This window comes from Rhinoraja longicauda, chromosome 34 (genome assembly GCF_053455715.1).
Source record: "Rhinoraja longicauda isolate Sanriku21f chromosome 34, sRhiLon1.1, whole genome shotgun sequence".
Taxonomy (NCBI): domain Eukaryota; kingdom Metazoa; phylum Chordata; class Chondrichthyes; order Rajiformes; family Arhynchobatidae; genus Rhinoraja; species Rhinoraja longicauda.
In genome coordinates, this window is record NC_135986.1 from 1,618,377 (window position 1) to 1,633,340 (window position 14,964).

General features: G+C 52.5%; 1 protein-coding gene across 1 annotated transcript in view; it reads left to right on the forward strand.

Annotated features, from left to right (window-relative positions):
* Nucleotides 1–574: 574 nt before the first annotated feature.
* The window catches only part of LOC144609281 (uncharacterized), a 15,934-nt gene continuing 1,544 nt past the window's right edge, over nucleotides 575–14,964 (forward strand). The window contains exons 1-4 of the mRNA XM_078427712.1: nucleotides 575–592; nucleotides 1,733–1,963; nucleotides 2,078–2,448; nucleotides 7,766–7,947. Coding sequence (XP_078283838.1) covers nucleotides 575–592; nucleotides 1,733–1,963; nucleotides 2,078–2,448; nucleotides 7,766–7,947 — 802 coding nt within the window. The remainder of the gene's footprint in view (nucleotides 593–1,732; nucleotides 1,964–2,077; nucleotides 2,449–7,765; nucleotides 7,948–14,964) is intronic.

The window sequence follows — 14,964 nt, forward strand, 5'->3', positions numbered from 1 at the left end:
CAGAGTTGCCCTCTCTCCCCTGTCTTGTTCGTCTGTTGTATTGAGCCCTTTGCCGTGTCCATCAGGAAGGATGTGAGCATAAGAGGACTGACATTGCCAGGCAGTGGGGGTTCTCAGGTCAAGGCCTCCCTGTACATGGACGATGTCGCCGTCTTCTGCTGGGATCCAGGGTCGGTCCGCAGACTGATTAGCGTCTGCGACCAGTTTGAGTCGACCACGGGGGCCAGAGTAAACCGCAGGAAGAGCGAGGCCATGCTCTTTGGTAACTGGCCTGACTGATCTTCCATCCCCTTAACCATCAAGCCTGACTTCTTGAGGGTGCTGGGGATCTGGTTCGGGGGGGCTGAGGCGTGTGACAAGAATTGGCTGGAGTGGATAGCCAAGGTGGGGAAGAAGCTGGAGCTGTGGAAGCAGCGATCCCTCTCCATCACGGGGAAAAATCTGGTCATCAGGTGTGAGGTGCTCTCGGGGCTGCTGTACTTGGTGCAAGTGTGGCCCGTCCCTCCCTCCTACACCACGGGGATCACCCGGGCTGTCTTCCACTTCACCCGGGGTCGAGGATGGACCGGGTGCGATGGGCCACAATGCACAAGTAGGCAGACAACAGGGATAAAAGCGTGCCCAACGTCGCCCTCATCCTGATGCCCACCTTCATGTGTGGCTGCATCAGGCGGAGCGTAGAGCCAAGGCACGTGGGCACCAAGTGTCACTATCTGCTGAGGTGCTACCTGTCCCCGGTGTTGCGAAGGATGGGCCTGGCGCAGATGCCACGCAATGTGCCAGTCAGCTGGACATTGCCGCACCATCTGTCGCTCAAGGATCCTGTGGCGTGGTTCCCAGAGCAGACTGCCCAGCTTGTCTGGCAAAATGCCTCATCGCCAGAACTCACCAACAAGCACCAAGACCTGGCTTGGCTGGCGGTGAGCGAAGAACATGGACAGGTACAGAGTGCTGGAGTAACTCAATGGGTCAGGCAGCATCTCTGGAGAACACGGACAGGTACAGAGTACTGGAGTAACTCAATGGATCAGGCAGCCTCTCCCCAAAACATGGACAAGTACAAAGTACTGGAGTAACTCAACGGGACATAGTCATACAGCATGGAAACGGGCCCAACTTGCCCACACCGGCCAACATGTCCCAGCTACACTGGTCCCACCTGCCTGTGCTTGGCCCATATCCCTCCAAACCTGTCATATCCATGTACCTGTGTAAATATTTCTTAAACGTTGGGGTAGTCCCAGCCTCAACTACCTCCTGTGGCAGCTCGTTCCATACACCCACTGCCCTCTGTGTGAATAAGTTACCCCTCGGATTCCTATTAAATCTTTTCCCCTTCAACTTGAACCTATGTCCACTGGTCCTCGATTCCCCTACTCTGAACATGAGACTCTGTGCATCTCAAGATAAAGGGATATGGATCATGTGCAGATAGATTAGATGTAGAAACAAGGAACTGCAGATGCTGGTTAATACACAAAAGGGTACAAAGTGCTGGAATAACTCAGCAGGTCAAGCAGCACCCTCTCCTCTCCCCCCCCCCCCCCCCCCCCCAACCACCCAACCCCCGCCCCTCGCGCTGTCGTGTACCGTTTTGGCTGTAGTTCAGGAACAAACAAACAAACAAACAAACGAGAGTTTTAGTATATAGACGTCCCAGATAGAACAATGAAATTCTTACCTGCTGCAGCACAACAGAATATATAACAGAGTACACTGTAAATAATAATAGCAGCAGCAGCAGCAGCAGCAGCAGCAGCAGCAGCAGCAGCAGCAGCAGCAGCAGCAGCAGCAGCAGCAGCAGCAGCAGCAGCAGCAGCAGCAGCAGCAGCAGCAGCAGCAGCAGCAGCAGCAGCAGCAGCAGCAGCAGCAGCAGCAGCAGCAGCAGCAGCAGCAGCAGCAGCAGCAGCAGCAGCAGCAGCAGCAGCAGCAGCAGCAGCAGCAGCAGCAGCAGCAGCAGCAGCAGCAGCAGCAGCAGCAGCAGCAGCAGCAGCAGCAGCAGCAGCAGCAGCAGCAGCAGCAGCAGCAGCAGCAGCAGCAGCAGCAGCAGCAGCAGCAGCAGCAGCAGCAGCAGCAGCAGCAGCAGCAGCAGCAGCAGCAGCAGCAGCAGCAGCAGCAGCAGCAGCAGCAGCAGCAGCAGCAGCAGCAGCAGCAGCAGCAGCAGCAGCAGCAGCAGCAGCAGCAGCAGCAGCAGCAGCAGCAGCAGCAGCAGCAGCAGCAGCAGCAGCAGCAGCAGCAGCAGCAGCAGCAGCAGCAGCAGCAGCAGCAGCAGCAGCAGCAGCAGCAGCAGCAGCAGCAGCAGCAGCAGCAGCAGCAGCAGCAGCAGCAGCAGCAGCAGCAGCAGCAGCAGCAGCAGCAGCAGCAGCAGCAGCAGCAGCAGCAGCAGCAGCAGCAGCAGCAGCAGCAGCAGCAGCAGCAGCAGCAGCAGCAGCAGCAGCAGCAGCAGCAGCAGCAGCAGCAGCAGCAGCAGCAGCAGCAGCAGCAGCAGCAGCAGCAGCAGCAGCAGCAGCAGCAGCAGCAGCAGCAGCAGCAGCAGCAGCAGCAGCAGCAGCAGCAGCAGCAGCAGCAGGTCTATTGTAGTTCAGCGCTTATTTGAGGTTGTAGTGTTTAACAGCCTGATGGCTGCAGGGAAGAAGCTGTTCCTGAACCTGGACGAAAAATGTTCACAATGTTGGGGGAGTCCCGAACCAGGGGCCACACTCAGTCTCAGAACAAAGTGGAGGCCATTTAAAACTGAGGCGAGGAAAACGTTTTCACCCAGACAGTTGTGAATTTGTGGAATTAATTCTCTGCCACAGAGGGCAGCGGAGGCCAATTCACTGGATGAACCTGCACGTCTTTGGAGTGTGGGAGGACAAACTCCGCACAGACAGCACACGTGGACAGGATTGAACCCGGGTCTTTGGGTCTCCTCTCCCACCCCCTCCCCTCCCCTCCTCTCTTTCCTCCACTCCTCTCCCACCCCCACCCCCACCCCCTTCTCTCCCCCCTCCCCTCCTCTCTTCCCTCCCCCCTCTCGCCTCCCCTCCCCTCCCCTCCCCCCCCTCCCCTCCCCCCCCTCCTCTCCCACCCTTCCCCCAACCCCTCCTCTCCCACCCCCTCCTCTATCCCCGCCTCTCTCCCCGCCTCTCTCCCCTCCTCTCTCCCCTCCTCTCTCCCCTCCCCTCTCCCCTCCCCTCTCCCCTCCCCTCTCCCCGGCGCAGGAGTGTATATAAAGTGGGGAGCGGGTGAGAGAGAGGACAGCAGTGCACCCGAGCAGCGCACCTGTCGCTTGGAGCCCGCCGGTCGGTCGGGACACTCGCAGCCCGGTCTCCACAGCGTCGTTGTCCGAGAGACAGACAGACAGAGAGAGAGAGAGAGAGAGAGAGAGAGAGAGAGAGATGTCGCGGTCGCAGATGCAAGCGCTAGTCGCCGCCGTCTGCATCGCCCTCCTGCTGCCCCGGGTACCGGCGGCTGCCGGCGACGGACCGCTATCAGAGTTGCTGCGGGAACTAGCGCCCGACGGCAGGGAGGTGAGTGACTCCGACCCCGGGCTACCCGCAGACCGCCCTGCAGCCTCCAGAAGCTCACCAGCTCACAAGGAACAGGAGTAGAATCAGGTCCAGTCTGTAGAAGGGTCTGATCATCCACAATCAGTAGCCCGTGCCTGCCTTCTCCCCATATCCCTTGATTCCACTAGCCCCTAGAGCTCCATCTAACTGACTTTTAAATTCATCCAGCGAATCGGCCTCCACTGCCCTCTGTGGCAGAGAATTCCAGAAATTCACAACTCTCTGGGTGGAAAAGTTTCTTCTCTGCTCAGTTTTAAATGGCCTCTCCTTTATTCTTAGACTGAAGCCCGTGGTGACAAGGGGACAATTTTACAATTGAGTAAAATTAATCAGGAGGACAGGGAAATTAGTCGGAGAACTAGGGTGAGGGGAGGGTGGGGATGTGCAGGAAGAAACTGCAGGTGCTGGTTTAAACCGAAGATAGACACAAAATGCTGGAGTAACTCAGCGGGACGGGCAGCATCTCAGGAAAGAAGGAATGGGCGACGATTCGGTCGAGACCCTTCTTCAGACTGAAAGATACAGAAGCTGGATTAACGTTGGCGGGGACACAGTGACACAAAGCGCTGGGGGAGAGACACACACAGTGACACACAGAGCACGGGGGGGGGGGTGAGAGACACTAACAGTGACACAGGGCGCTGTGGGTAGAGAGGCACACACAGCGACACACAGAGCACGGGGGGGTGAGAGACACTAACAGTGACACAGGGGGCTGGGGGGGTGAGGGACACACACAGTGACACACAGGGGGGGGGTCATTGTTGGTGTCCCGGGGACGGGCTAGGCGCCAGTCTAACGCCGTTGTGTGTGACAATAGACAATAGACAATAGGTGCAGGAGTAGGCCATTCAGCCCTTCGAGCCAGCATATCCTTAAGAGCTCTATCCAGCTCTCTCTTGAAAGCATCCAACGAACTGGCCTCCACTGCCTTCTGAGGCAGAGAATTCCACACCTTCACCACTCTCTGACTGAAAAAGTTCTTCCTCATCTCCGTTCTAAATGGCCTACCCCTTATTCTTAAACTGTGGCCCCTTGTTCTGGACTCCCCCAACATTGGGAACGTGTTTCCTGCCTCTAATGTGTCCAATCCCCTAATTATCTTATATGTTTCAATAAGATCCCCCCTCATCCTTCTAAATTCCAGTGTATACAAGCCCAATCGCTCCAGCCTTTCAACATACGACAGTCCCGCCATTCCGGGAATTAACCTAGTGAACCTACGCTGCACGCCCTCCATAGCAAGAATATCCTTCCTCAAATTTGGAGACCAAAACTGCACACAGTACTCCAGGTGCGGTCTCACCAGGGCCCGGTACAACTGTAGAAGGACCTCTTTGCTCCTATACTCAACTCCTCTTGTTACGAAGGCCAACATTCCATTGGCTTTCTTCACTGCCTGCTGTACCTGCATGCTTCCTTTCATTGACTGATGCACTAGGACACCCAGATCTCGTTGAACTCCCCCTCCTCCTAACTTGACACCATTCAGATAATAATCTGCCTTTCTATTCTTACTTCCAAAGTGAATAACCTCACACTTATCTACATTAAACTGCATCTGCCATGTATCCGCCCACTCACACAACCTGTCCAAGTCACCCTGCAGCCTTATTGCATCTTCCTCACAATTCACACTACCCCCCAGCTTAGTATCATCTGCAAATTTGCTAATGGTACTTTTAATCCCTTCGTCTAAGTCATTAATGTATATCGTAAATAGCTGGGGTCCCAGCACCGAACCTTGCGGTACCCCACTGGTCACTGCCTCCCATTCCGAAAGGGACCCATTTATCCCCACTCTTTGCTTTCTGTCTGTCAACCAATTTTCTATCCATGTCAGTACCCTACCCCCAATACCATGTGCCCTAATTTTGCCCACTAATCTCCTATGTGGGACCTTGTCGAAGGCTTTCTGAAAGTCGAGGTACACCACATCCACTGACTCTCCCCTGTCAATTTTCCTAGTTACATCCTCAAAAAATTCCAGTAGATTTGTCAAGCATGATTTCCCCTTCGTAAATCCATGCTGACTCGGAATGATCCCGTTACTGCTATCCAAATGCTCAGCAATTTCGTCTTTTATAATTGACTCCAGCATCTTCCCCACCACTGATGTCAGACTAACTGGTCTATAATTACCCGTTTTCTCTCTCCCTCCTTTCTTAAAAAGTGGGATAACATTTGCTATCCTCCAATCCACAGGAACTGATCCTGAATCTATAGAACATTGAAAAATGATCTCCAATGCTTCCACTATTTCTAGAGCCACCTCCTTAAGTACCCTGGGATGCAGACCATCAGGCCCTGGGGATTTATCAGCCTTCAGTCCCGTCAGTCTACCCAAAACCATTTCCTGCCTAATGTGGATTTCCTTTAGTTCCTCCATCACCCTAGGTTCTCCGGCCCCTAGAACATTTGGGAGATTGTGTGTATCTTCCTCAGTGAAGACAGATCCAAAGTAACGGTTTAACTCGTCTGCCATTTCTTTGTTCCCCATAATAAATTCCCCTGTTTCTGTCTTCAAGGGACCCACATTTGCCTTGACTATTTTTTTTCTCTTCACGTACCTAAAAAAACTTTTGCTATCCTCCTTTATATTATTGGCTAGTTTACCCTCGTACCTCATCTTTTCTCCCCGTATTGCCTTTTTAGTTAACTTTTGTTGCTCTTTAAAAGAGTCCCAATCCTCTGTCTTCCCACTCTTCTTTGCTATGTTATACTTCCTCTCCTTAATTTTTATGCTGTCCCTGACTTCCCTTGTCAGCCACAGGTGTCTCTTACTCCCCTTAGAGTCTTTCCGCCTCTTTGGAATAAATTGATCCTGCAACCTCTGCATTATTCCCAGGAATACCTGCCATTGCTGTTCTACCGTCTTCCCTGCTAGGGCCTCCTTCCAGTCAATTTTGGCCAGATCCCGCCTCATGCCTCTGTAATCCCCTTTGCTATACTGTAATACCGACACTTCCGATTTTCCTTTCTGCCTTTCCATTTGCAGAGTAAAACTTATCATGTTGTGATCACTGCCTCCTAATGGCTCTTTTACCTCTAGGCCCCTTATCAGATCAGGATCATTACACAACACTAAATCCAGAATTGCCTTCTCCCTGGTAGGCTCCAGTACAAGCTGTTCTAAGAATCCATCTCGAAGGCACTCTACAAACTCTCTTTCCTGGGGTCCATTTCCAACCTGATTTTCCCAGTCAACCTGCATGTTGAAATCTCCCATAACCACCGTAGTATTACATTTTTGACTCGCCAATTTTATCTCCTGATTCAACTTGCACCCTATGTCGAGGCTACTGTTTGGGGGCCTATAGATAACTCCCATTAGGGTCTTTTTACCCTTACAATTTCTCATTTCTATCCATACTGATTCAACATCTCCTGATTCTATGTCACCCCTTGCAAGGGAATGAATATCATTCCTTACCATCAGAGCAACCCCACCCCCTCTGCCCCCCTGTCTGTCTTTTCTATACGTTGTGTACCCCTGAATATTCAGTTCCCAGCCCTGGTCCTCTTGTAGCCATGTCTCAGTGATCCCTACAACATCATAATTGCCAATGACTAACTGAGCCTCAAGCTCATCCACTTTATTTTTTATACTACGAGCATTTAAGTACAACACTTTAACTTCTGTATTTACCTCCCCTCTCACATCGGTCACAATTGGCCCTGCCCTTAATTTCTTTTCCCCTCTAGAACTTCTGTTCCCCTTCTTCCGAGAGTCTTTTGCAATATATCCTGTATTCCCTTTTTTTTTTTACCTCATCTTCATATTCACAATTTGTCAACCCCTCCCCCCCACTACTTAGTTTAAAGCCACAGGTGTCGCACTAGCAAACCTGCCTGCCAGAATGTTTGTCCCCCTGCTGTTAAGATGTAACCCGTCCCTTTTGTACAAGTCACCCCTAGCCCAGAAGAGATCCCAGTGGTCCAGAAATCTAAATCCCTGCTCTCTGCACCAGCCCCTCAGCCATATATTCATACCCTTTATCTCTCTGTTCCTGGCCTCACCAGCACGAGGTACCGGTAGCAGTCCAGAGATAACCACCTTCGACGTCCTACTTCTCAGCATTTTTCCCAACTCTCTAAACTCCCGCTGTAGCACCTCCTTCCTCTTCCGCCCGACGTCATTCGTGCCCACATGCACAACGACTTCAGGTTGATCGCCTGTGTGTGTGTGTTTGTTTGTATGTTTGTGCCCGCAGGCGGTGGCGAGGATGCTGGCGCTGGGCGTCGGGGCTGCGGAGAGGGGACGGGGAGGCGGCGGGGGTCGAGCGGAGGCAGGCGGCGGCAGTGAAGGAGCCCGGGACCGGGTCGGGGAAAAAAAGCCGCCGCGATAATCAGCCCGAGAAACCCAAGGAGCCGCCCAACAAACCCAAGGCCGCCTGCAACCCCTTCTTCTGGAAAACCGTTACGTTGTGCTGAGTGGGGGGAGATAGACCCCCTGCCACGGGGGAGAGAGATCCCCCAAACCGGGGGGTGGTAGACCCCATACCCTGGGGAGAGAGAGAGACCCCCTGCCACGGGGGAGAGAGACCCCCTAACCCGGAGAGAGGGAGACCCCATACCCGTGGGGAGAGAGATCCCCAAACCCGGAGGGAGAGAGACCCCCTACCCCGGGGAGACAGAGAGCCCCAACCCTGGGGGATAGAGACCCCCCCCAAACCGGGGGAAGAGGCCCCCTAACCCGGAGAGAGAGACCCCCTACGCCGAGGGCAGAAAGACCACCTGCCCCGGGGGAGAGAGACCCCTTACCCAGGGGGGGATAGACCCCTGCCACGGGAGAGAGACGCTTCATCCCGGGGGAGGGGTGGACAGACACCTCGACCCCCCTCCAGTCTCATTGGGGGAGAGAGAGACCCCCATGCCCGAGGTGGGGGGAGGGAAGGGAGGGAGTGATACAGACGCTGTCTGGGGGAAAACAGAGAACCCCCTCCCTGAGGAGAAAGACCCCTGACCCCCCCACCCTCATGCGCTATATTGGGGGATGGGGGGTTTATGTCACTGTCTCCCAGACACGGCGGGCAGGGGGGGGGGGAAAGATAGTTCCACCTCCTCCCCTCCCTGTCTCCCCGACCTCTCTCTCTCTCTCTCTCTCTCTCTCTCTCCCCCTCTCCCCCTCTCCCCCTCTCCCCCTCTCCCCCTCTCCCCCTCTCTCTCTCTCTCTCTCTCTCTCTCTCTCCCCCTCCCCCTCCCTCTCTCTCTCTCTCTCTCTCTCTCTAATTCACCCTCCCCCTCCGTCTCTCTCTTTGTCTCTCTCCCCCTCTCTCTCTCACACTCCCCCTCTCAAACTCTCTCTCAATAGACAATATAGACAATAGACAATAGGTGCAGGAGTAGGCCATTCAGCCCTTCGAGCCAGCACCGCCATTCAATGCGATCATGGCTGATCACTCTCAATCAGTACCCCGTTCCTGCCTTCTCCCCATACCCCCTCACTCCGCTATCCTTAAGAGCTCTATCCAGCTCTCTCTTGAAAGCATCCAACGAACTGGCCTCCACTGCCTTCTGAGGCAGAGAATTCCACACCTTCACCACCCTCTGACTGAAAAAGTTCTTCCTCATCTCCGTTCTAAATGGCCTACCCCTTATTCTCAAACTGTGGCCCCTTGTTCTGGACTCCCCCAACATTGGGAACATGTTATCTGCCTCTAATGTGTCCAATCCCCTAATTATCTTATATGTTTCAATAAGATCCCCCCTCATCCTTCTAAATTCCAGTGTATACAAGCCCAATCGCTCCAGCCTTTCAACATACGACAGTCCCGCCATTCCGGGAATTAACCTAGTGAACCTACGCTGCACGCCCTCCATAGCAAGAATATCCTTCCTCAAATTTGGAGACCAAAACTGCACACAGTACTCCAGGTGCGGTCTCACCAGGGCCCGGTACAACTGTAGAAGGACCTCTTTGCTCCTATACTCAACTCCTCTTGTTACGAAGGCCAACATTCCATTGGCTTTCTTCACTGCCTGCTGAACCTGCATGCTTCCTTTCATTGACTGATGCACTAGGACACCCAGATCTCGTTGAACTCCCCCTCCTCCTAACTTGACACCATTCAGATAATAATCTGCCTTTCTATTCTTACTTCCAAAGTGAATAACCTCACACTTACCTACATTAAACTGCATCTGCCATGTATCCGCCCACTCACACAACCTGTCCAAGTCACCCTGCAGCGTTATTGCATCTTCCTCACAATTCACACTACCCCCCAACTTAGTATCATCTGCAAATTTGCTAATGGTACTTTTAATCCCTTCGTCTAAGTCATTAATGTATATCGTAAATAGCTGGGGTCCCAGCACCGAACCTTGCGGTACCCCACTGGTCACTGCCTGCCATTCCGAAAGGGACCCATTTATCCCCACTCTTTGCTTTCTGTCTGTCAACCAATTTTCTATCCATGTCAGTACCCTACCCCCAATACCATGTGCCCTAATTTTGCCCACTAATCTCCTATGTGGGACCTTGTCGAAGGCTTTCTGAAAGTCGAGGTACACCACATCCACTGACTCTCCCTTGTCAATTTTCCTAGTTACATCCTCAAAAAATTCCAGTAGATTTGTCAAGCATGATTTCCCCTTCGTAAATCCATGCTGACTCGGAATGATCCCGTTACTGCTATCCAAATGCTCAGCAATTTCGTCTTTTATAATTGACTCCAGCATCTTCCCCACCACTGATGTCAGACTAACTGGTCTATAATTACCCGTTTTCTCTCTCCCTCCTTTCTTAAAAAGTGGGATAACATTTGCTATCCTCCAATCCACAGGAACTGATCCTGAATCTATAGAACATTGAAAAATGATCTCCAATGCTTCCACTATTTCTAGAGCCACCTCCTTAAGTACTCTGGGATGCAGACCATCAGGCCCTGGGGATTTATCAGCCTTCAGTCCCATCAGTCTACCCAAAACCATTTCCTGCCTAATGTGGATTTCCTTCAGTTCCTCCATCACCCTAGGTTCTCCAGCCCCTAGAACATTTGGGAGATTGTGTGTATCTTCCTCAGTGAAGACAGATCCAAAGTAACGGTTTAACTCGTCTGCCATTTCTTTGTTCCCCATAATAAATTCCCCTGCTTCTGTCTTCAAGGGACCCACATTTGCCTTGACTATTTTTTTCCTCTTCACGTACCTAAAAAAACTTTTGCTATCCTCCTTTATATTATTGGCTAGTTTACCCTCGTACCTCATCTTTTCTCCCCGTATTGCCTTTTTAGTTAACTTTTGTTGCTCTTTAAAAGAGTCCCAATCCTCTGTCTTCCCACTCTTCTTTGCTATGTTATACTTCCTCTCCTTAATTTTTATGCTGTCCCTGACTTCCCTCGTCAGCCACAGGTGTCTCTTACTCCCCTTAGAGTCTTTCCACCTCTTTGGAATAAATTGATCCTGCAACCTCTGCATTATTCCCAGGAATACCTGCCATTGCTGTTCTACCGTCTTCCCTGCTAGGGCCTCCTTCCAATCAATTTTGGCCAGCTCCCGCCTCATGCCTCTGTAATCCCCTTTGCTATACTGTAATACCGACACTTCCGATTTTCCCTTCTGCCTTTCCATTTGCAGAGTAAAACTTATCATGTTGTGATCACTGCCTCCTAATGGCTCTTTTACCTCTAGTCCCCTTATCAGATCAGGATCATTACACAACACTAAATCCAGAATTGCCTTCTCCCTGGTAGGCTCCAGTACAAGCTGTTCCAAGAATCCATCTCGAAGGCACTCTACAAACTCTCTTTCCTGGGGTCCATTTCCAACCTGATTTTCCCAGTCTACCTGCATGTTGAAATCTCCCATAACCACCGTAGCATTACATTTTTGACACGCCAATTTTATCTCCTGATTCAACTTGCACCCTATGTCGAGGCTACTGTTTGGGGGCCTATAGATAACTCCCATTAGGGTCTTTTTACCCTTACAATTTCTCATTTCTATCCATACTGATTCAACATCTCCTGATTCTATGTCACCCCTTGCAAGGGAATGAATATCATTCCTTACCATCAGAGCAACCCCACCCCCTCTGCCCACCTGTCTGTCTTTTCTATACGTTGTGTACCCCTGAATATTCAGTTCCCAGCCCTGGTCCTCTTGTAACCATGTCTCAGTGATCCCTACAACATCATACTTGCCCATGACTAACTGAGCCTCAAGCTCATCCACTTTATTTTTTATACTACGCGCATTTAAGTACAACACTTTAACGTCTGTATTTACCTCCTCTCTCACATCGTTCACAATTGGCCCTGCCCTTAATTTCTTTTCCGCTCTAGAACTTCTGTTCCCATTCTTCCGAGAGTCTTTTGCAATATCTCCTGTATTCCCTTTGACCTCATCTTCATATTCACAATTTGTTAACCCCTCCCCCCCACTACTTAGTTTAAAGCCACAGGTGTCACACTAGCAAACCTGCCTGCCAGAATGTTTGTCCCCCTGCTGTTAAGATGCAACCCGTCCCTTTTGTACAAGTCACCCCTAGCCCAGAAGAGATCCCAGTGGTCCAGAAATCTAAATCCCTGCTCTCTGCACCAGCCCCTCAGCCATAAATTCATACCCTCTATCTCTCTGTTCCTGGCCTCACCAGCACGAGGTACCGGTAGCAGTCCAGAGATAACCACCTTCGACGTCCTACTTCTCAGCGCTTTTCCCAACTCTCTAAACTCCCGCTGTAGCACCTCCTTCCTCTTCCGCCCGACGTCATTCGTGCCCACGTGCACAACGACTTCAGGTTGATCGCCTTCCCTCACTAGGATTTTCTGAAGCCGGTCTGTGATGTGTTGAACCCTGGCACCAGGGAGGCAACAGACCATCCTCAAGTCCCTCCTGCTGCCACAGAATCTTCTGTCCGTCCTCGGACTATGAGTCACCGACCACTACGGCTCTTCCAGACTTCGGTCTCCCCTGTCGTGTATCCTTGCCAACAGGTCCGCCACTCGGACTGGAAACGTCTTCTGCCCCGACAGTTCCCAAGAGGGTATACCTATTTGCAATAGGCACAGCCACTGGGGTGTCCTGTAGTCCACGTCCACTCCCCCCGGAAACAGTCTCCCACCTTCGCTCGACCTGGACCCTTGGCGTGACAGCCTCACAATAGGTCCTGTCGAGGAAACTCTCGCATTCCCGGATGGCCCTGAGGTCATCCAACTGCCTCTCCAACTCCACCACACGTCCCTTCAGGAGCTGCACCTGGACACAGTTCTTGCAGGTGTAGCTCCCAGAAGCTCCCGCGACGTCCCTGTCTTCCCACATCCTGCAGGAAACACACCGCACCAACTTTTCCGCCATCACCTTGTGCCTATAACCAGCTCTGGCTTAAAACAATGGTATCCTCCTCACCTCAGCCTCCTCGCCGAAGACTCGCAGCCAAAGACTCGCACTTTTCTCACTGGGCTGCACCTGAACAGGGCTGCACCCTTTTGCAAGTATTGCTTATATTACCAATTAAATTGCCTGATTGTCCAATTTACCTGACTTCTCACTTAAACTAGCACTTACTTTAATGCTCAGCCAACGGGCGTCCTTGCTCTGCTCCCGGACTTTTGAAATTGACTACTAGCTTCCTTTTGGCGCTCTTTTTAAACTGCCTGCTCAACTGTGATTGGCACTTACTTTAGTGCTCAGCCAACGGGCGTCCTTGCTCTGCTCCCGGACTTTTGAAATTGACCCCCTCGCCCCCTCTCTCTCCGCCCTCTCTCTCTGCCCTCTCTCTCTCCCCCCTCTCTCTCTCCCCTTCTCTCTCTCTCTCTCTCTCTCTTTCTCCGGCCCCCGGGGTGGGGGCAAGTCGGCCGTCGCACAAATAAAGCTTGTTTATCGCAGCTCCGTGTCTGTGTCTGTGGGGGGCGGTTGGAGAGGGAGGGTGGATGGGGGGGGGGAGAGGGGATGGGAGGGGGATGGGGGGGAGATGGGGATGGGGAGGGAGGAGAGAGGGAGACAAGGGCGTTGGGGGGGCAATGGGAGAGGGAGGGGCGGGGAGGGAGTGGACAGAGAGGGAGGGGTCAGGTAGGAGAGGGGCAATGAGGTTGGGAGGGGGAGTGGGCGAGGGAGGGGGTGATGGGGGGGTTGGGCAACGAGGGAGAGGGGCAAGGGGGGAAGGTAGGAGGTGATAGGGGAAGGAGAGAGGCAACAGGGGAAAGGGGTTAATGAGGGGGAGGGAAGGGGGAATGGGGGAAAGGGCGTGCATGGAGGAGGGGGGGAATGTTCCCCTCTTTGTTGAATGTGATAGAGGGAAACAATGGGCCAGTTAGCCTACCATCCACCATTGGGAAAGTGTGAAGAGTGTTGATTAAAACATTAAATCAGAGTGCTCTGAACAAGTTTTAGTTTAGTTCAATTTCGAGAGTCGGCGAGGAAACAGGCCCTTCGGCCCACCGAATCTGCCCCCACCAGCGATCACCCCCCACACTATCTCTGTCCTGCACACACACTAGGGGACAATTTGCAATCAATACCAAAGCCAATTAACCTACAAGCCTACGTACGTACGTCTTTGGAGTGTGGGGGGAAACCGGAGCACCCGGAGGAAACCCACGCGGGTCACGGGAGAACGTGCAAACTCCGTACAGACAGCACTCGTGGTCAGGATGGAACCCGGGTCCCTGGCGCTGTGAGGCAGCAGCTCTACCGCTGTGCCAGTTCATGTGCACTTCCTTGTGTCAGCCCAAAGTGCAAGGTCACAACCCCCTTCTGAAGAAGGTACATAAATGCAAAGTGCTGGAGTAACTCAGCGGGTCAGGCAGCATCTCGGGAGAGAAGGAATGGCGACGTTTCGGGTCGAGACCCCTCTTCAGACTGGAGAACGGAGACTGGAGAAAGAGTCTGGAGAAGGATTCCAACCCGAAACGTCGCCTATCCGTGTTCTCCAGACCCCCTGTGTTACTCCAGCACCTTGTGTCCTTTTCGGTAAACCAGCATCTGCAGTTCCTTGTGTCAGTACCAAAATCAACACGGTTTTCTGAAAGGGGAATCACAATAGGCAATAGGTGCACGAGGAGGTCATTCGGCCCTTCGAGCCAGCACCGCCATTCAAGGTGATCATGGCTGATCATTCACAATCAGTACCCCGTGCCTGCCCTCTCCCCATACCCCCTGACTCCGCTATCATTAAGAGCTCTATCTAACTCTCTGTCTCATGTCTAACACATTTGACATGTCATTGGTGATATAACTGGCATAATATTTAATCGGAACCTGAGTGTGGTGTGTGCAAGGAACAAGTTGCCAGAGGAAGTAGTTGAGGCAGGTCACAATAACAACATTTAGAAAACATTTGGACAGGTACAGAGCATATTGACAGGCCGCATCACGGCCTGGTTCAGCAACTGAATCCCCAGGAGCGAAGTAGACTTCTTCGGGCTGTCACGGTGGCGCAGCGGTAGAGTTGCTGCCTTCCAGCGCTTGC